Source organism: Chelmon rostratus, chromosome 15, assembly GCF_017976325.1.
Source record: "Chelmon rostratus isolate fCheRos1 chromosome 15, fCheRos1.pri, whole genome shotgun sequence".
Lineage (NCBI taxonomy): Eukaryota > Metazoa > Chordata > Actinopteri > Chaetodontiformes > Chaetodontidae > Chelmon > Chelmon rostratus.
The window spans coordinates 25,934,870-25,955,877 of NC_055672.1; the positions used below are offsets into that span (position 1 = coordinate 25,934,870).

General features: G+C 44.2%; 1 protein-coding gene across 2 annotated transcripts in view; it reads left to right on the top strand.

The window, feature by feature from the left end:
• The window catches only part of daam2 (dishevelled associated activator of morphogenesis 2), a 97,099-nt gene that overhangs the window by 25,649 nt on the left and 50,442 nt on the right, over window positions 1-21,008 (top strand). For both annotated transcript variants that reach the window (XM_041953146.1, XM_041953147.1), the window contains exon 2: window positions 13,044-13,329. In XM_041953146.1, coding sequence (XP_041809080.1) covers window positions 13,162-13,329 — 168 coding nt within the window. In that variant the 5' untranslated portion in view covers window positions 13,044-13,161. The remainder of the gene's footprint in view (window positions 1-13,043; window positions 13,330-21,008) is intronic.

Genomic DNA, 21,008 nt, shown 5'->3' on the forward strand with positions numbered 1-21,008 from the left:
CTTTTGAATAAAGCATTAGCGGGGTGTCACACAAAAGGTCTTCACCCCAGCCGTCTGCTCCTGCAAGGGATCTTATTTCAGCTGTTGTTGCTGCAACTCGTGTCTGTGGTTCGTGGCTTCTATGAAGGAGTTTAATATGTTTACAATAATTTGTTTTGATCAAAGCCAATAAATTAATCTGAAAGCACAGTTGTAACAACGCCCTGGTACTTAATGTGGTATGTGCCATTATGAATGTTCCTCACATTAGGAAATGTCTTTTTTTTTTTTTTTTTAATGAATCAAGCTAAATGAAATGGGTATTAATGACAGCCCTGGAGGATTGGAAACATCTGCCCCCTCCTATTTTTCCAGTGGTTTAGTTGAGGCATTTCCTCTTTATGGGTGAGATGGGTTACTGTGCCTCATGGCCCCGTTAAAACCAACAGTGCTTATATGTTTGTTTTGACTGAGGCTAGAAGTCAATAAGACCTCTGAGTGTTCTCAAATATTGGCTGTGAAAGAGTTCAGTTTAAAGGTTTATAGTGTAATATAGAAAGACTGCCACATATAGGCGGTGGAGATCTGGCTTCTCATTGTTATTTAAACAAAATGGTCAGTTGGTAGGAACACAACACGGACATCACAGACATCTTAAACAGATTTACCAGTTTGAAGTTAAGCCCCCAGTGATGAAGGAGTGATCTGTGTGCTTCATGGTGGACATCAGTAACCGCTGTGCACTGCAGACCTGAGGTGACCACATGGAGTTATGCTGTCCTCGCACTGGCTGTTTGTAAACAAAAGAAAATGAAAAATGCCTCCATGTCCATGTGTGATTGCATTTGACTTGGAGACAGTCTGGAAATATTTAGGCAACAGTATTAACTACAGGCTATTAAAGTAATTAATAATAATTGTGGTGGTGGTCAGTTTAAATGGAGGTACTTCGACTTATTCATTCCTTCCTTCTGTTGTGCACAGTGCAGGCTCTGTACTGTACGACAGCCCCATGGAACAGTCCACCACACCTCCTTAACATTGTTCTGTTGCTATTGTTAGTTTGTTACTGTATATACAGTGACTAGAAATGAGAGGCGCTTTCTGTGCTTGAAGTTCATTGTTATGTCAGGAGTATCATTTGACTCTTTGGTTTCGCGGTGCATGTTTTGCCTCTGACTCAGAGCGTCTTGCCCCAGACTGTGCCCTGGCGACACTGTCTGAAGGGATGGCTCCCAGTCCGACAGCCGTCTTTTCAGCTGTCTTACCGTTGCAGTCTCCCCTATCTGATTGCAGGGCAGAAAGGAAGTGATGGAGGAAGAATGTGAGGAAAGCAATGAAGGAGGGTTGGAGGAATAGTTAAAAAGAGTGGCACAGGGGGTGCGGGGCTAAAGAGAAGGGTGGGTTTCTGATCTTGTGATTCTGGGCTCTTTTCCTGGAAGATGCACGTAGGCAGATGAGCATAGACAGCTATCAGTAGCTGCCTTAAACCCTTAGAGAGTGTCTGTGGATGGAGCCAAAGAGTGGTGCCCATGAATTTGGTTTCAGTAGCTGCTTATCTTTTTTCTCCCATGTAAGCTTTGCTTCATATTATATTGCTGTCAGAAAGTACATTAAAAAGAATCCCTTATTCCAATCATTTACTCAATCATTCTCTTCCTGTCCATTTATTTTGTGTCATGCCAGTCAACTAAGCTGAGAATGTTTTGGACAGAAACAGTGCTGTCATAGCTAAAAATAACTGTCCCCTTGAAGATCAGACATGGACTCCAGAGCAAGGGGAGGAACTTTAATGTTGCATGAGCAGAAATCACTATCCCAGCCTGCAATAGCCTACCTGTGAGGCCCCCGTAGAATTGTCCAAAGCAAATCTCCTGGCCTATTGTCCAGGTCCACATGAGAAGGCCACTCGGTGTGCATTCTCTTATGAAAGCACTTGTCTTCCGTGTGGTTTCAGAATGAGTGGATGAATGCATCACATGCAAATGTACCATGAAAAAATGGCAGTTCCCCCACTGTCAGCTCTGGTCATTAGTCATTTGAGGCTGTAACTCGCTGCTAACCAGGGAGACCTGCGCTGGAGGAGATGGGTGACATCACACCTCAGGAATGCAAGTCACAATGTGTGTAGTGGACTCAGTGCTGCATGTTTCTTATGTATAGTGCATTTATTAGGTTTTCATTAATTTCATCATCGATGGATCTTAGACCAGCTCTTTTAGATCACGAGCATATCAACATTTCTTCACCTAAATCTTGACCACCCATGGTGCTAAACCCCTGTGACAGAGCAAGTGGTGCATGAATAAAATCTCTTTCATTGGTGTGAGACAGAACAAACTAAAATGTATGTGTTTATGTGTGTGTGTCAGGATGCTTGCCTCTGTTGCACTGCTGTAGCTGATTAGTGCTACAGCGTGGCCTCTGATCCTAACAGGGTAAGATGTATGATGTGTACATGGCTTCCCTGAGGAAGCATCGACTGTGGGTGGGCCACAGATCCAATGGGGTCCATGGGAGAGTGAATTTTCAGTGTTCCAGGTGATCTCGCTCGGAGCCGGGGGGGGGTTCATTAGTCATTGGACAGACAGGCAAACACTAGACAGGGAGAACATGTAAGGCAGTGGCTCAGAAGATAGAGTGGGTCGTCCGCTGTTCAGAAGGTTGGTGGTTCAATCCCTCGCCCCTCCAGTCTGCATGTTTTTGGGCAAGATTCCGAACCTCAAATTTCAAACCCATTCGCACTCACACTTTGAATGGGAACAGAATCCTATCCATAGGATGCTCGTGGGCCGCTTTGGTTGGAAGTGCTGTGTCACTCCTGATAAGCAGGTTGGCACCTTGCATGGCAGCCTCTGCCACCGTTGTATGAATGCATGTGTGAATGAGTTAATGTTGATATGTAATGGAAAGCACTTTGAGTGGGAGGCTCGAAAAAGCACTTCATACATACAGTCCATTTACCATGTGAAGAGGGCATGTGTGGGGCAACAGCACCCAAAGGGTGGCATGGCTCCAGTGGGTCGAATGTCTGGGTTGAATAGTCAAACTAATGAGTGTGAGTGATTCACTTACATGTCATAACCATGACAAGCAGCAACAGCACCATCAAGACTTTTTAGTGTGTGTTCACATTGGTGTCCCGACATGTTAGTGTCCTGCATAGTGTCCTGTCCTGTGGTTCAAAAGACATTTAGGCTGTTACTCATAAATTGTGATCTGTCATCTGCTGTGTGTGTCTGCACCAATTTGATATTTAAGATCTTAATTAAACTTATAATTTACTGTTTTCTTGAATTTCTTCAGCAATAGCAATTCATTGGATTTACATTCTGAAATTGCCCTTGTGGAATAGTATTGTTACTAGTTTAGTCTTTTCTGTGCAGCAAAGACTAAACGCACAAGGGAAAGAACATTTGATCATGAACTCCATATTACCATGTTGGGCAACTACCAATGGGTGCATCAATGGAATAGTGATGTCAGATATCAGCGCGATTCTGACCCATATGATCCCTGTTGCTGATAATCTAGTGGGTGCGGTCTAACACTAACACCAAGGCAGCGGCAGAGCTGGTAGTCGAGGATGCTAACGCTATATTGGCTAAGTATTCCAGGGTGGGACAATGTTGCCATCATTTCAACAGTATTTCAACACTCCCGCCAGAAGGGAAAAACATGCTACAGTAACATTACCAACACATTTTCATGCCTGGTCATACCCACTGCTCCCAATTACTTATTTTGGTAATAAATAACAATTCAGCAAATATCTATGTATTTATTTTTCACATTTTGTTTTGCTACATTAGGAAAGCAATGTTAAAGTTCAGCCAGATGTTGCCTTACACATTTAAGGCTGATCCCAGTGCCATCCACACAGTGAGGCATACGGCTCATTCATTAAACACTGGTGTTGGATCGGTGCTCTGTCGGCAGATATCCAAACTCAGGCAGTGCATCTCTAACTATGATAACAAGAATCAGTAAATCCTCTAATCTCAGTTGGTTTGAGGGGTACTCAGCAAACAGATCCACAGGTTGCTCCTTGTGCTGTTCTGAATGGGACTCTGGGAAATATGTACTATAATTAAAATGCACTTGCTGTCTCACAGTAATGGTAGATGTCACCAAATCAACCTGGACCAAAATCTGAAGGATTCCAGTTTCTTTGTGCTTTTTGGCTTCCAACACTGGTGTTGGCTAGGTCAGACGTGTGCTGTTCTTGCTTGCTGCGTGCCAACAGTTTGCCAAAACGCTGCCAGTCCCTGAATCTGCCCTGCATTTGGCATCATGTTCCTGCCTATGCCTGCGTGGCACTACTCCGTCATCTCAGCTGCCTACGTAAACCTGACTGTACCCTCCTCCACGGCCCAGCGCCACAGAGGAATGGTCCTCATTTGTGGGACAGAGAAACAATGTGTGCAAAAAATGTGCACTGCGAGCTCGCCTCTGATCTTTTATTCAGTGCCTCCTTTAAAATATTCTTTCTTCTTTGCCTTTGCCTGTTCTAATTATTTGTTTCAACCAGTTTTACTCTTGCCTTCCTTTCTTCGCCTCTGCCGAGTGCAGTATCCAAACAGCAGGAGCTGCAATGCTTTGACAAAGGTCAAATGTGTCACAACATACCTTTATAAGTGAAACATTGTGGTGCTACAGAGCTGCCCAAGCCTTCAAATCATAAAAATCATGTCATCATATTTTTTTTTCAGTGGAGATATCTGTCAAAATAATTGCAAAATATCTTTTTTTAGTGGATCCTGAGTTTCTTCATCCATCCATGTATTGCAAAAGATATGACAGAGGCACTCTTAGAATGACAGTGAGGGGCATGTACAGGCACTGGGGTGTGGAAGAGGGAAGAAAAGGATATGACTGAGGAGAAGGTGAGCAAGATGCATTATAATGTAGGAGCACACTGCAGTGGATTGAGGAGAGTGAAGGAGGGGGGAATGTGCAGGTTAAAAAGTAAGTAGAGACAATGGGCGAATGACACAGCTTTTCTGATTTGGTCCAAGTACGTCTCCTCAGGACGGAATGAAAAAACAGGAGCTTGATTTGTATTTCGTACTAAAAGCATCGTGCTGTGTAACAGATGTTGGGGGGAGACTTGAAATTATGCAGGCACAGATGTTTGAGAGACTGATCTCTTCATAGATATACACTTCTTCTGTCTCTCGCCTGCACACACACAAACACAAGCACACAATCCTCACTGCCGCCCGCTCCTACTCCTCTTCCTCCTCTTCCACTGACCTACTTCCCGGCACTGGGGATGAGGCGATGAGCTAGTGGGCTGAATGAGAAGTGGCAGTAGTATCTCCCTTTATCCCTGCCTCCCTCCCTCGCCTCCTTCATCTCTCCGTTTCTGCTCGGCTGCTCTCCAGACTCTTCAAACGCAGAGCGGCGAGCAGGCTCCTCTCTCTGCTGCAGGGCTCCTGGTGTGTGAGTATGCAAATGCTGCATTTGTGTATGTGCTTGCGTCTTGAGTCTCGAGTGGGCGTGTCTGAATTCGGAGACACGTGAACATGTGAGTGTGTGGCCGTGCACACACGATGCTGCGTGTTTGGTAGCATTTAAGCATGGAATTAGACAAAATGCATCTCTCCATGGTGTGTGTGTGTGTGTGTGTGTGTGTGTGTGTGTGTGTGTGTGTGTGTGTGTGTGCGCGCAGAAATTCTCGTCTGCCATGACAAGCAGTTAGCAGTGACAAAAACTGTGCACCTCTTCCTGTTTTGTTGCAATTAGCACAAGCCTATAGAGATCCACAGGCTTTCACTCTTTCATTGATAGCTTCCTTTTCCTGTGACTTATAACGCCACCATACATACATCTGTTTCCCAGTGATGAGCCGGGAAAAGTGAGGAAGTCTGTCTGTGTGTGTGTGTGTGTGTGTGTGCAGTTTTTCCATGTTATGAGCATCAGATGTGTGACAGCTCACTGAGATGAAAAAGACCAGAGAGAGAATGGCGAAGAGAGAAGAGCGAGTGTGGCACACAAAGAGAATTACTGGAACAAGTAGGAGTAAAAGAAATAGTTTAACATTTAGGGTGTTTTGTGTTTTTCTGTGAGCGAGATACAGTAAGGAGAATGATATCGGTCTGGTATCTGTATGTTTAATTGAGCTGTAGTTGAGACAAGCCTAGCCAAGCATAAAGACGGAAAGTTCATCAGTTCATCCATGCACTCACGACATCTGTGTTGCATTTTGGCGATTGTGCAAACTGGCAGAAATGGTTTGTGAGCACAGGTTTTGCTGTTGTTCTCTGCACTGGCATGATGTCGCTGAACCAGAGTTTGGGAAGCTGCACACTGTTGTTGCATGCAGCCGTTGAGCCAGCCATGAAATTGTTGTAGCGTGTGTCAGGCTCTGTGATTTCCTCGATACAGAACAGACAGATGATCAACTGCAAAACACGGAACCTCGTGAACCTTGTGAACATGAAGACTGTCTCCCCAACAGTGAGAGGATGTTTGCTTCAGGGTCCAAAGAAGGGATGCTGAATGGTAAATGGACTACATTTGCCTCACACTTTTCTAGTCTGCCGACTAGCTTTACAACACATGTCACATTCACCCATTTACACACATTAATGGCTCAGCCATAGTGAGCTATTTTGGGGTATCTTGCACAAGAGCATGCAGAATGGAGGAGGTTTACTAAAAAGCCACAAATAAACTTTAGTGAAAAGAATCAGCTTAAATGAACTGGTGAAAGGCAACGACTTTACACATACATCTAAACTACTCACACACAATGACTCACAATGACACAATCACACAGACTAACACATACAAGGACAACACAGCGAATGAATAAATGAAGGTTTTGGCAGGAAAAGCTTGTAGAAAATAAAGATTGTGGCCGTGACTGAAAGCAACTGGTAGATGTGGTGCTAAATTTTTGAGTGTTTGATTAGAAAAGCCAGTTGTCATTTCTCAATTCACCCGGAAAAGAGAGTGCTGGCTGGGTGACCCTGAGCTGGTAGCTGCTGAGTCTGTGTGGTCGCTTCAGATGTAGAGGAGACGTTGCTGAACGTTCTGAGTTCTGAAATTCTGAGAATCTTCTGACCAATCGGAGGATTCGCTTGCCTTCAGGGGGTGGTGTCAGGGCCTCACCTCTGTCTGGGTATGCTGTCCCCTGAATGCTAGGGGCCACATGTCTTGAATAACTGTACCTTGTTTCTAAATAACTACAATGAAAAAGGATCTGGGGTCTAAGTGTCCAAAGGACCATACACCACCTGTATGTCTGCAACTGCTGTTCAGATATTGATATGTAATTTGAACAGACAGACAACAGACATTGTGGTTATTAATAGACAGCAATGTTAAGAATACTACACACACACATTAACACAATAAGTGATGAAATCATTATAGTGTTTTTAGTGGAAAAAGTGTTTCCCTGAAAAGAGTCTCTGAGGACAGGCGAAGACATCTGATCAGAAGTGGGCTGGTCTCAGTGCTCCAGAGTGACTGGGAAGAAATGTGTTCAGACGCTCATCTCAGTAAAGCAGTTCATTTTCATTTTCTGTGTTTACTTCTGTCCAGCAGTGAGGTCGTATTCTTTTCTTTCTACTTTTAATCCATTTTGATGAATATTCCATCCTCCTGTTTTCAGCCTGAGATTCTGGGGTGAAATACCAGATCCACCAGGGGTGCAATACTTGACGTTAGAGGGGGCCGAGGTAATCTCCAGCATGGCTCTGTATGGCCGTTAACAGTCAGGTGCTAATCTGTGCCGTCCTCTGTCCCCTCTAGGAGAACTTTGATCTTAGATCTGTAGATGCCTGCGTTTGAGAGGATCGGTTTTGGTATGTGATCAGAGCTGCCCAAGTGGTTTTTCACGGCTGTGGGACAGGAACTAGCATCCTTGGCTTTTGTAGGGGGCTTTAACCTTTTGGGCCTGGCACATTGAACAAACTCTGGGCTTTGCTCTAGGATATGCAACACAAGGAAAAATGACAGATGTTGCTTTCAGAGGGGTGCTGATGGAGCGAATTGTCACACCGTTCACCCTGAAAGAGAGGAATAATGGGAGATGACAGCAAATCAGAGGAGGGAGGGAGAGAGGGATGATATGAAAAGCTGAGAGATAAAAGGGCTCTCAGGGCACATATGGCACTGGACATGGTCAATTTGGATTGTGTTGGTGTGGTGGCTCTACAATACAGGAGATGACAAAGGTTGCACATGCAGACGCTTCAGTGTTCATGCTTCCTTATATTCCCCTGTATATACAGCACATGCTGTATACCTGTGTGTATATACTGTTTGTGTGTATTTGGATTCCTTGGCCTACTTTCCCTTGGCATGGGCTGGAAGACGGCCAGCAGGACTGGTGTTGAGTGAGGACTGGCCGCACGTGGGGCTCTGTGGGCGAGTGAAGACACACACACACACACACACACACACACATGCAGACAGTGGACAGGAGTTTTAGGTTGTGTTTTTTGCTGAATGGCTTTTAAACCCCTGTAGAGCGGCCTCTTTTCCATAAGGCTCTGCCAGCTGTCCACAGCAACAATAACTAAGGAGCTGTGTCCACTAAAGCCAGGCGCTCTTCTGAAAACGCCCAGCTGGGAGGGCTTGAGAGCACTTTGAAAGCACAGTAATTTTTACTATGATACACACGTACCTAATTTCACACATAGTTTGTTTTATCAGCAAATACTGACTAGACTGCACTGGGTGGAGTATTTGCTCTGGATGAAGACTGAGGCATGACAGGAGAGAGGAAGCATTATTTTTCTAGTCGTAGTTGTCCGAGGATGTCGTCAGGTCCATCGTCAGTGAGAGAGGCAGTATTCATTTCTGCTCTATTGTTGCCCTGTTCAGCACTTGTACATGTAGGGCATGATGGTTGGTCTGTGCTGGATAAAGTGACAGTGATGAGTGCAGCATTGTATCTAACGTTGAACAATTTTCTGCTCTTGGCGACCAGAAAAAAAACGGCAAATGTTCAGCGCTTGGCGCAGAATAGAGGCCCGGCGCCCCGTCACGCTGCTGCTGTTTGTAGCATAGTGTAAATACGTGGCAGTCCCATTGCAAACAACTGAAAACATATGGGGCCTCAGGAAAACAGCCACTGACTCACCACCATAAAGATCTGGCACCAGCTCATACTGTATCTTTCAATAATAAAAACGCTGAAAAGCTGTCGCTGTTAAAAGTTCGAGGAAGAGCCTTTCAAGTGTCAATGGAAAAAATCTCCATGATTGACCTCCCTGAATTGGACTTTTGCAACTGACTTAACACATCCAAAGCCTTTAGGAAGTACCATACTCTCAATAACAATCATCCAGAGAATGGCGTGGGACTGCATAACAGTAAGACAAACCTTCTTGGACATAATTATATCACTAAAAAGCAAGACAGTTACAAGCAAAGGGAAACTTGTTTTGTCAGAAATGCCACTAAAGCACAGTATGAACTCAAACTCTTCAGAGCCTTGAAGGCCAGGTTCACATTTTTCAGGTCTGTCTGAAAACAACGCTCTCGCTCATCTACTTTGAACAGGTTTTGCTGTTGTTGCTTACTGGCCTTCTGAGCATGGTTCATATTTTCAGCCAAGGCTAATGAGGCTGTTCAGCAGTCTGGGTTAGCTATTTTGATTTTCCCAGACCGCTGAAGCCTAAAGTTAGCTGAAGCTGAACTTAAAAATGCATTTTGGAACATATTGTGTATAATGGGTTTTGTCTACAGTGTCTTTCAATAGAATCGTGTTAGACAGGGATCTCTTCACAGAGAGTATGGACAGGAAGAACTGTTCCAGTCTACATATGTGCATGTGACTATTGTCTTAAGACAGTCCTTTGAGGTGGTCTTGCAGTTTTTTGCAGCCCTGTCTTATAGAGGGTCCCTGTGTCCAAATGTAGATGAAGATGCCATTCGTACCCAAAGACTGCTCACTGTCAAGGCAACAGGATACATCCTGTATACGATGCACAGGGAATGGGAGGAAGAGTGGGTCAATATGAGCCTGGAGCCCCATGGCAGGTTAGTCCTGCCCTCACAGGGTGTTCAAGGATTGCCACCTCGGCTATCATAATACACACACTGGCGCGGTATCAAATGTACCTCACACACTGGCACAGATATACAAGATGCCACACGTGCTATAATTGACATTAAGCACACGAATGCAGTGGCTATGAAACAGTCCCCATACTTGAAGGTGATTATACAGAATCATTTCAGACACAGTATTTGTCAGAACATAAGCCGACTGATGATTGCACAGGCCTTTCCATGTTCAAAAAGCCAAAGCTTGGGTTGCTTTTCATGTAAAATAGGCTGCGGTTCATTTCTAGCTGTGGCACACCTGTCAACCCTCACAGTTTTACCAGGATGCTCATGTCTTTTCCTGCTCTCCTCCTTTTTTTTAATATTTTCCTGTGAATCTCCCTTTGCTACATTCCCCTCCAGTAACACGGGTATGTAGAACATTAGCTGTAACATAGTGATGCAAGGGGGGTGGGGTATCTGCCGAAAAGCTAAAAGTTTGTGTATCTCACCAAATGGGAGGAGGCTTACTTGCACTTCATGTTGGTCAAAGTCATGCTTTTTGTAAAATATACCACACGGAGGGAAAAGCAACAAATCTGCAAAGAAAAGCACACCCAGGAGGCATGGAAACGTGCTCCACCAATGACTGCATTTATATGGTTTATCTGATATCACTGGGTCGCTGTTGTTCCTGCAACATCATCAGACAGAGTCCGCACAGGGAGCAGGCCATGGAGGGTGAATGGACCAATGGGGAATGGGGTTCATGCCCTGTGTGGATCACATTGGTATATTATTGGCCTGTTATTTTCAGACTTAATTTCCAGGTTTTTCTTACAGTTTGCCGAGGTTTAGCCAACAAAATAACTTAGTAAGATTCACACAACAAAGCTATTCGGTTAGATCATGGTTTCAGTTAAAATAGACCCTTACACACTATAACCATGCGTTAGAAAGGCTAACTTCTCCCATGTGCGTATTTTTCCCGTCTCTTTCAACGAGTTACAAAGCTTTGACATCAAAACAACATGAGTGGTCATTTGCAGTGATGGTTCTGGAGCAACATAATTATGTTGTTGTAGGAACAGCGCCAACATGGCCACATCAGGCCGTGAGTATTTACTCTCTCTGCCCTACATTTTCATAATCACCCTCTTCCACCAACTGTCTCTCTTGCCAGTAGCCTCTCACAATCACATGTGAAGCATAAGGAATAAGTGATGTGTTCATGTCCTTCAAGTGATATATAAATAAACTAAGTGCTGAATTTATATGTGCTTTAGTGTATTCATTGATGTACTGCAGAGATGATCACAGCATTTCACTTTCAGTCAGGTATCTGATTCTGACCACCTGACTGTGGTCACTAAATGTAGGAACTAGTTAACTCAATCCTTGTTGCTCTGGTATTTTAAAGCAAGTGGTTCCCTGCTGGTGATTTCAGGATTCTCTGTGTGTTGCCTTGTCTAAATGTAAGTGTGTGGACAGTGGTCAGGATGGTGGGACGACCCAGAGAGAGGTGTGAGCTGTGCACAGCTCTCTGCTGCCTTGGGTGGGATGGCAGATTCAAAGAGGCGGAGAAGCAAATGAGCAAAAGACGAAAGGGCAAAATGGAAATGTGGTGTTTTCTCTTTTCATTTTTTCCCCTTTAAGCGCCCGTCGAGGGCCCAGCACATTCATAAAGAATTTACCGTCCGGCTATTTTTAGATGGTGCAGTGAGAACTCCGAGGCTGAACAACTGCGTGAGAGAGTCACGGTGGAGGGATGTGCTCAGTCAAGATGAATTAGATTGTGGCTCCTTGTGGGAACTCATGTCATAAACTTTCACTGCCATATTAAACAGACGGGTGCAAAGCTCTTAACCATTACTTAATGCTTGTTTAGTTATGTACAAAATCTCAATAAAAGCATAACATTTGGGAGTGGAATAGAAAGATTTGCTTTTTAAAATCTGCCTTTGCTGGTCTTGGTTGGGCAGCTCTGTGTTCTTGATGGCAACTTGATGCATTTCTTTTTATTGTATTTCGCATAAATGGCTCCAAAATCGATTTCCCTGTCAAATAAGTCTGCTGGATTTGCATGTCCGTGGTATTTGCATAACAGACTTGAGGTCGATTCATTCACAAATGCAGAAAACTGTTGCATAAAGAAGAGCTTTGGCTAGTGTGTGAGCCTCTGTGGGTGTAAGCTCACATTGTGTAAGAAAGTATGTGGTTGATAGGGCTTAATATGGCGTAAAGAGTGTGTTATTCATACAGTCAAGACCACCCGCGTCCTTTTCGTAGCATTGAGGAAATCCTCCAGGGTGTCTCGGCCTGTTCAGTCCTCCTGTTGTAATGGATGTCATTCACACTACTGTATACACACAGTGTACACTCCATTGAGGGCACTGCTGGGGCAGCTCTCAGTGCACGTCTGCACAAACAGCACAAACAGACACACTGCACAGGCACCATTGTACCCCACCCACAAGAGTTGTCTTTGTCGTTACATAAGAGCAGCCGATGTCAAGACGAGCATATGATGGCAGCGCTTGCTGCCCCCTTTTCCCTCTCCACCCAGGCACGCAGTGAAGGGAATAAAGGGAATTAAATGAATGGTTTGTAACAGTCTTGGACTTGCTGCCTCCTCCATGTTGATGGTGGTGTCCTCTGTGGTGGTAGGTTGTCATTGCTAAAGCACTTCTGCACAGTACTTTCCAGAGGATGCTTCTTAATCAGTCTGCATACCCAGCACGTTTTGCTTGAGATTTCTTTAGTTGCCATCTATTCCGTGGTTTAGCTGTAGCTGCTGCTGCTACTCATTTGTCCTCCTGTATTTATTTGAAACAAACTGGGGCTGCTGGAATCATAAATTGCTTAATTTCATGTGCACTAGAAATCATTTCTCTCTGTGGAAGCATTGACCAGATCATTAAACATTATGGCGTTAAACAGTCTTGTCTAAATATATTGAATGCCATATCAAATAATGACGCTGGGGAAATAAACATAGCCAGCTTGCATTGTCAAAATCTCTCTAACCTTTTCTCCCTTTCTTCTCTCTTTTCTAGATCATGCCCCCTAGATAGCAGCCTCATCCTCCTCTCCGCTCCCCCTCCCTGCCCCTGGCCCCTTCCTTCACCCTCCTGGTCCAGCGCCATCACTGCCACCTGTGTCGCCACGGTCACCATGCCTCCCAGGAAGAGGACGCGGCCGGGCCTGGGCTTCCTGTGCTGTTTCGGCAGCAGCGAGCCCCCAGAGATCAACCTCAAGGACAGCGTGCCCCTGCAGCTGCTGGAGTTCAGCGCACCCATGCCGCCTGCTGAGGAGCTGCATGCACGTTTCTCTGAACTGGTGGTGAGTAACTCAGAGCGGTCTTAAAAGCAAGCCAGTCTAATGATTTCTTGCAATTTCATCCATAGCAAAAGCATCTGGATTCATGATGTGTTCAAAATTTGAGGTTTTGATTCATCACTCTTCAGTTGTTTCAGTGGTGGAACGGACAGGTACAGAAAAAAAGTACAGAAAAGGTAGCTGGTTAATCTGTGCACCTGTTGCCATCTGCTGGTTTAATGAACCTGCAGCTATGTGCTGTTATGGATGCTGCATGAGTACCAATTTTCAAAATGAGTCACCATACAGAACCGCTGGCCATGAAGTGAAAATACAAGTGAAATATATGAAGTTGGCTCAAAACAATGCTTTGGTACAATGTGGAATTTACAACTCTGGAATTTCCTCTTGTCCTAATGCTGAGTAGTCCAATTATTTCCCTCTTCCTCCCTTTGCGTCTCGTTTGTTATCCCGACCAAACAGGATTAGGGACAGGGATCGGAAGGACTTGGCTCTGGTGGAGGGCGTCCTGATGGTTGGAAGAGGCCACGCTCCAACCCCACTGCCAAGCCCCCCTTTTCCACAAAGATTTATCCTTTTCACCACACGCAGCCCATCCTTGCGTGACAGTTCCTGTGTCATGCGCAGATCACACTTCCTGGCACAGGTTGTTGAGCTGCACTGGTGCCAGACTGGCATGGCTGTGTTGGTATGTGCTCATGGTGTGGAGAGGGATCAGGGCGCAGCTGTCAGACTGGAGAAGTCTGCTGTGGGTCTCATTTCTTTGCTGGAAGAACAAGGCTTTGCTGTTTCTCTATTCTTGTTTGCTTGGGTCCTGTCTGTTTCTCTGTTTGGGTCCTGTCTGTCTCTCAGCACTTTTGTCGTCCTCCTTCAACCTCAGATTTCCTTCTTCCTCTGTCTCTGTCTCTCTCTCAACAATGTGCTCAGCAGCCTGGCTACAAGACTGCTTCTGGCGCTGTCAGGTCTTAGTCTTGGGGAACGCTGAACTTCACCACCTGCAGGATATATCACTCCTCCAAATGTCAAAATCAATCCAGAAGATTAAGTGAAGTTCCATTTGTGAAATTATTTACTGTTATCAAGGCATCTGTTTTCCCAGTGGTGATCTTTTCCCCATTTCTCCTGCTAATTGACCTGAATTGACCCTGAATTCGCTTTCTTGGCCCCTTTATAATCACTGGTAATGCACAAGCCATTAAACCTCAGTAGCTGTAGTATACATATTGGCTTGATTAGAAATAAATAAATAAAACTTAAGATTGGAGCAGTTAGCAAATTGATTGCCTCAATCAGTATTCCTAGACTGGAATGACCTTCTGCCCTTTCAGCTGTGTTTCAAAGGACCTACAGGTTGTTATTTGATGCACTTGATGCCCTACATAGCCTGAAAATGCATACATGAATCAGTGTTTTACATGGAGAAAGCGTTTGGAAAGCGACCAGAAACTTATTATGTTGGAATGAAATAAAAACTTGCCTGGTGCTCCCATATGCCATGTCATATGGGAGCACTTAGCTAAATCACAGCAGTCCCCGAGATCGAGAGGATTGAGTGACCCACAGCTTATTTAGGGTAAATATCAGAGCATGCGATGAAGCTGACACAGATGTATCAGCTGAGGAAGAAGCAGAGCAGACAGAACCACTGATTCTGAAAACCTCTTTACTTGCAGCTTTTCAACCCAGGAGAGAAAGAGGATTTGGCTTTTTCTCACTGGATCCGGGCCCTTCCACATGTTGTGAATAGATTATTCTTAAGATGGTTGTCGGACGGCTGCATCTGATGGAATCATTCACAAGCATAGATGTTTTGTCTTTGGGGTGAACTTCAGCTGGCCTTTCCTGCAGAATTCCAGCACTGAACGTAGCACTCAAAGGTTAAAGCTCAACTGTAATTAAATTGCATTTGTTTTCTCTGCAAATCACTTGCGTCCTCTTTTGAGAAAAAAAAAAAAACATAACTAGTTTTGGATTAGTTAATGGAATACTGTTCCAGTATCTACAGAGATGGTTGTTTTGACTGTAGCTTCCCTGCTAAAGTCTCCTTATCAAACCTTTAACATGAGAACTCATCTTGTCCTGCAGCTTCGCTTGTTGAACCAGTCGCCACAAACATTCAGTGGGCAAAAGTGAGCTGTTAACAACCACAGTCATCGTATCGATACTGAAGCTGCTTATCGATGCCAATACTTATCTACACTCTTATTGATATTGTTCTGCATAATTTGGTGCTGAAAATAAAGACAGGGTGTGAAAAGATGTGAAAAGAGGCAACAGTTTACAGGAATTCGGACTTTTTTTTGCTGAAATAGCAAGTTATAAGGGCTGTGGTCATCGCCCTACAGATGGAAATATTAACAACCATAAGCAATACAAACAGAGTTATCTCTAGTTGTCAGGACATTTTACATTAAGTGCAAATTTAGACTACCCAGATTAGCAATTTATGCTATGATAGCTATTGGTTACCGAGACATTCTGCTGTTTTTCCTGTCACTTTCCTTCGTCACATGATGGAGAATGTGTTGGCCTCTGCTGTCCACTGACGAAGCTGCAGCTACAGACTGACGTCTGTGGTATTATTTAGAAACATAAATTAGAAATGATTAAAACTGATGCTAAATGTGTCCTGAGTTAATGACTACAGACTTATTTCCATCATGATAACAAGTGTTGACTTGACTTGACGAGGTCGAGACAGATGCATTTTTATTTTGGCGGCAGAGTTGGGAGGCTGCACTGAGGACGTCACGCTGGCTGCAGCAGCTGCTGTGCTACAGCGGGCAAACACAGTCCACTGCGTCAGATTTATCCAGTGTTGTATTTGTAAGTGTTTTAAGAGGTCGTTGGGGTTACCACCTTTACATGCAACGGTTTTACAGTTATTGCATTTAGCTGCATGTTCATGCAGTTTAGTAAAGTGAGCCCATACTTTTGAACGTTCTAAACTATTCTATGCGTCGTGGGTGCATCTACACCTGCACTTTCATGTGCTCAAGCACTATCTGATTATAATCCGATCACCCAAAATGCACTTTAATACACTCTCTGTCTTCATGTGCAAAAACAGAATACAAACACCCAAAGAGCGGGGCACTGTCGATCTGTTTAAAGTCCGAACTTTAAGTCAGAACAATAACTATCTGCCAACTATCCTAGTCACACTCGCACTCACACAGACACGCACACACAAACACACGCACACTCACACACACAGAATCTTGTTTGGGTCACTAATGGCAGCTACAGCTTCCTGTCAGTCCTCTGGAGGCTGCATATGACTTCCTGCCATCTTGCCTGTCTTTGCTCTGCCTTCCTGTCTTGCCCAGAGACTGCTGCATGATATATATACAGTGTCTGTGTGAGTGTGACTTTGTGGGTGTGTTACACCAGGCCGAGCCCAACAACTGTAGTCCTGGAGTCCTTGGCTGTGACTCATTTACCACAACCAAGAAAAAGTCAAAAACCATTCTGAGAATGGAGTTAACCGCTTTACGTCCCATTACAAATCATCACACCACACACACACACACACACACACACACACAGACTGGACTAACACAACCTCGCAACATTCCGAGAAGTCATAGTATCCTCTCTTTGATAAGCCAGTCAGTGGCCGTTGGTAGCCTACTGCCTCTCCCCTTGTCCAAACAAGGCTCGACCACTTTCATGATGGGTTGGCTCAGCTCAGGACAGGAAGAGCTGGTTCTACGGCAGGAGTAGGAAGAGCGAGTTGGAAATGGAGTGCCAGTTTGACAAATGCAAAGAAAGGAAGGAGGGAAACAGAAAGGAAAGATGGTCCATCCCGGGGCGTACACTGTGGAGGAAACTCACTCCCATTGGCTCAGCGGATGGAGAACATTTCCGTTCCCTCTTGTTATGCAACACATATTTGATTTGTGTCCGACTCGAAAGTCACACTGGAGGGAACATTAGGAGAGGATTTATGCTTTTAAGAGTCCAGTTCTCCTGGAAACACAAGTTGAGGTTTCAAATGAGGAAGGCTAATTTTACCATTGCTGCTTCGAGAACACAATTTACATGCTGCTAAATACAGTGATGGGGAGTCATATAGAGTGGATGCGATTAAAGGTTGTCACATTGCCTGACACCGCACAGCTGAATGACTGCCCAGAGCATTTGGATTAAAACTGTCCCAAATGACAAGACAGAGAAGGAAAGAATGAGGCTCCCACACAGGGAAAGAGACAGACAGACAAAGCAGACAGAAAAAGAGGGCAGAGAGAAAGACAGAACACACACTAATCTGATGTCTGCCAGTACTGTACTTGCCAGATGTTGGCCTAGTAGACCCTGTTCAGTTGCGCCAATTTGGCTAGATATACTGTACATTATATCCTCTCTCATCTCAACACTCAATTCATTGCAGATGGGTGACAGGACAAGGGTCTCCCTTCTTAATAATTGGAGAACCAGTTTCACTTTATAGGCAGGGGAGAGCATTCATTTGCAAACTGTATGCAAAAGCAATGATGCTAACACAATCTAAAGTGAGCCATTGGATTAGATTATATTCGACAGCAGATTCTCTGCCCAGAGTGCCTCCAAGTTGGTTGCATTTAGTCTTCTTCTGTGCTTTTCTCTTTTTAAAGCATTTTAGTCTGCAGTGGTTCAGCAGCACTGTGTCGATGGGTTCAGGCACTTGTAAATATGCTGGCACATTGTGACCATATGCTGAACTTTCCACAGTAAACACAATGTGTTCTTTGCCATCAGCTGAATCTGATAATGGTTCACACTTTGGTTTCTTTTTGAAGATACTCAAATTGCATTTTCATTTACCAAATGGCTGCCACAATGAAACGTACCCAAGTACATGATTGAGCAGGACCCATTGTCAATTACTTAAACATGAGAGCAATTTCACTTTTGCTGATACTGTGCTATTAGGAGGGAATTGCCTTGATAAACAAAATAAAAGTGTCATTGTTCTTGAAGGTCTGCCAGACTTCACACATGGCCTATATATATCAACTGTGCGTGCAAGCTTTGAAACACTGGTGGAAAGAAACTGATTAAAATACACCCAGATCCAAAGAACAGAACCCAGAATGGCACTTTTGCTATCAGGAAGTATGTAGTTTAATTGATGCAATCCATTAGCTCCTCTGATGTGGTCTTTGTTCAGTTTGTCCAAATCAGTGGCGATTGCTTCCAGGTTCATTTGCATGGGTTTCTCCAGGGCATTATTGACACAGGAGGCTTTCATTTGGGTTTATGGCAGACTTGGAAGCAGGTTTACTCTTCATACTTTCTCTAGGATAAGTTGTTGCACATTTGGAAGAGGAGAGTAAGTGTTTGCACAAGGGAACTAAGGATGGAGCCACACGTTCTCATTTGGCGGTATTTGGACAATAAGGCTATATTGTGTGTATATATATATATATGTATAATATAGGCTTTTGCTATATATTATGCTGTTTTTATGCTCTTGCACTTTTCATGAAGTAGCATATAAGTTATTGTTTGCTTAAAGGTCATACATTTGGTGTTTGGTTATAAGAGCAGAGAATTGACAGCAGATGTGGACAGTGTGCTTCAGAGATACCAGATCTTGCTGGTGTGTCTTTTAGAGGTAACAATGGCCCAAATATATTTGATGAGAGGCACCTAGCTCATCACCATAGTAATGTGTCTGTTTATTCTATTCCACCTCCATGATCCAAGCTGGGTGACCTTCCAGAAACAGCTTAAGGGACAGACCCATCATAATACATAATTCCATTTAATATTCCAAGCAACAACCGTGGTACAATAGACAATTTACATCTGAGGATTTTCTGGCCGACAGTTTTTCATACAATGTTTCTGACAGGTCATTTAAAGTCTTTTCTTCCACTGACGGTGTAAAGCTGAGTTTGCACTATGCCGTCTCTAGACACAGTGGAAGACCCCATTATGGACTTGAAGACACGTGGACATGGTTTATCCCTCCGTTTGGCCCAGATCTGTCACTCCCACTCCAGAGGCTCCATTGAGTCTCATTCCCCTCCTCAGGGAAGGCTTTCATAACAATAATTCCTGTCTCCTGTTACCATGGAAACACACTATGCTATGTTGTTCTCCATTTTTCTTATTTCCTCCTCTGTAGCACAGCTTCTCGCCTCGGCTCTCTGTGTCAGCGTAACAAGCATTGTATCCAAACTGAGTGACTGCTTGAGGTCTGTTTGTACAGATTTTTGGATGACCAGTCAAACGTGTCAGCATGTCGGCAGCACGATCAGTAAAACAGATTCGAGGGACCAATGGCTTGGCCAGACGACCGTCATTTTGTAGAAGCAGTGCATTGGCTATCCAATCAAAGCAGACATGAATCAACCTGTCATGGACTGAATGATCATCTAGATGGAACATCGTTTTTCCTTTCCAAAAACATTCTAACATTTTAAAGTCCAAGTGAAATCCCATGTAGTAAAAAGTAACGTCAACATGTTTTTTAAACGTAAAAGAGAACAAACCTCCACTGCAGCCTACACGCCATCGGATGGAGAACATCAACACTTGTGTTAGCAGGGTTGGAAATTAGCGCCGGCCACTGGCCAAATATGGGGGAAAATGATCTTTATACCAGCCATGGTGGCAGTTAAAAAAAGACGGCATTTACCAGAAGATTGGATCATCATGGATCATCCGCTGTCGTCAGTCAGTCATCTGAGCGTACTTAGCATTGACAAGAGAGTGTGTGTCTGTGTGTGTCTGTGTGTGTGCAGGACTTCACACGAAGTAAAGAAATTCAGATGCACTCCGCAAATGCCACCTCAGTGACGCTCATGTGTGTGAAAGGAAGCCATCGTGGACAGCACACATTTCCCGTTTAGGTGGAGCCTCACACATTCTCAGTGTGTGTCACGGAGACACACCCACTCCTACTCTTCATGCCACTGACCCCTCTTTCTCCCTGTCTCTCAGATGCATGGAGAAACAGGTCTCCGCAGTGCCTCACACACTCCACCCCCACTCCTGTGGCTGCTCTGTCTCCACACACTTAACCTGGAGTGGACATGTAGTCTAAACAACAATAGCAGTTATTTAGGTTTTCCTTCCCTCCCATGTCTCATCCCTCTCATCCCTTCCTTTCCACTCTTTCCATATGGTGTAGATAATTATTTAAATCACCCACAGACATGTTGTGTCATCACATTCCTGCTATGTGAGAGGATGTCTTCATCATTATAATTCCTGAGTGCTGTTCCAGTGCATCATGTATATGTTAACTGTGCTGACTGTTAGCCTCACACACTGAGAATGTGTGAGGCTCCACCTAAACGGGAAATGTGTGCTGTCCACGATGGCTTCCTTTCACACACATGAGCGTCACTGAGGTGGCATTTGCGGAGCACTTATTTTGCTTTGCTTTACACTAAGTTAGACTAACTTTAAACACATACTTACTCCAGCTTCATACTGCACAGGCATAAGATCGTTCATTTTCTTATCTCACACTCACAAAGAAAGTAAAGAAATGTACTTCCACAAAATAATTTCTTTGAGTAAAATTGACAGTGGATATATTATCTCTGCACATTTGAGAAGCCCACCGGTCTTGAGAAACAGGAAATTGAATGACAGGGCAGGTCAGTCAGTCTGCAGCGGACATGACAGGCAGGCTCACAACAGCAACGCCCTTTTTAAATGTTTAACATTATTCAAGAGGCAGT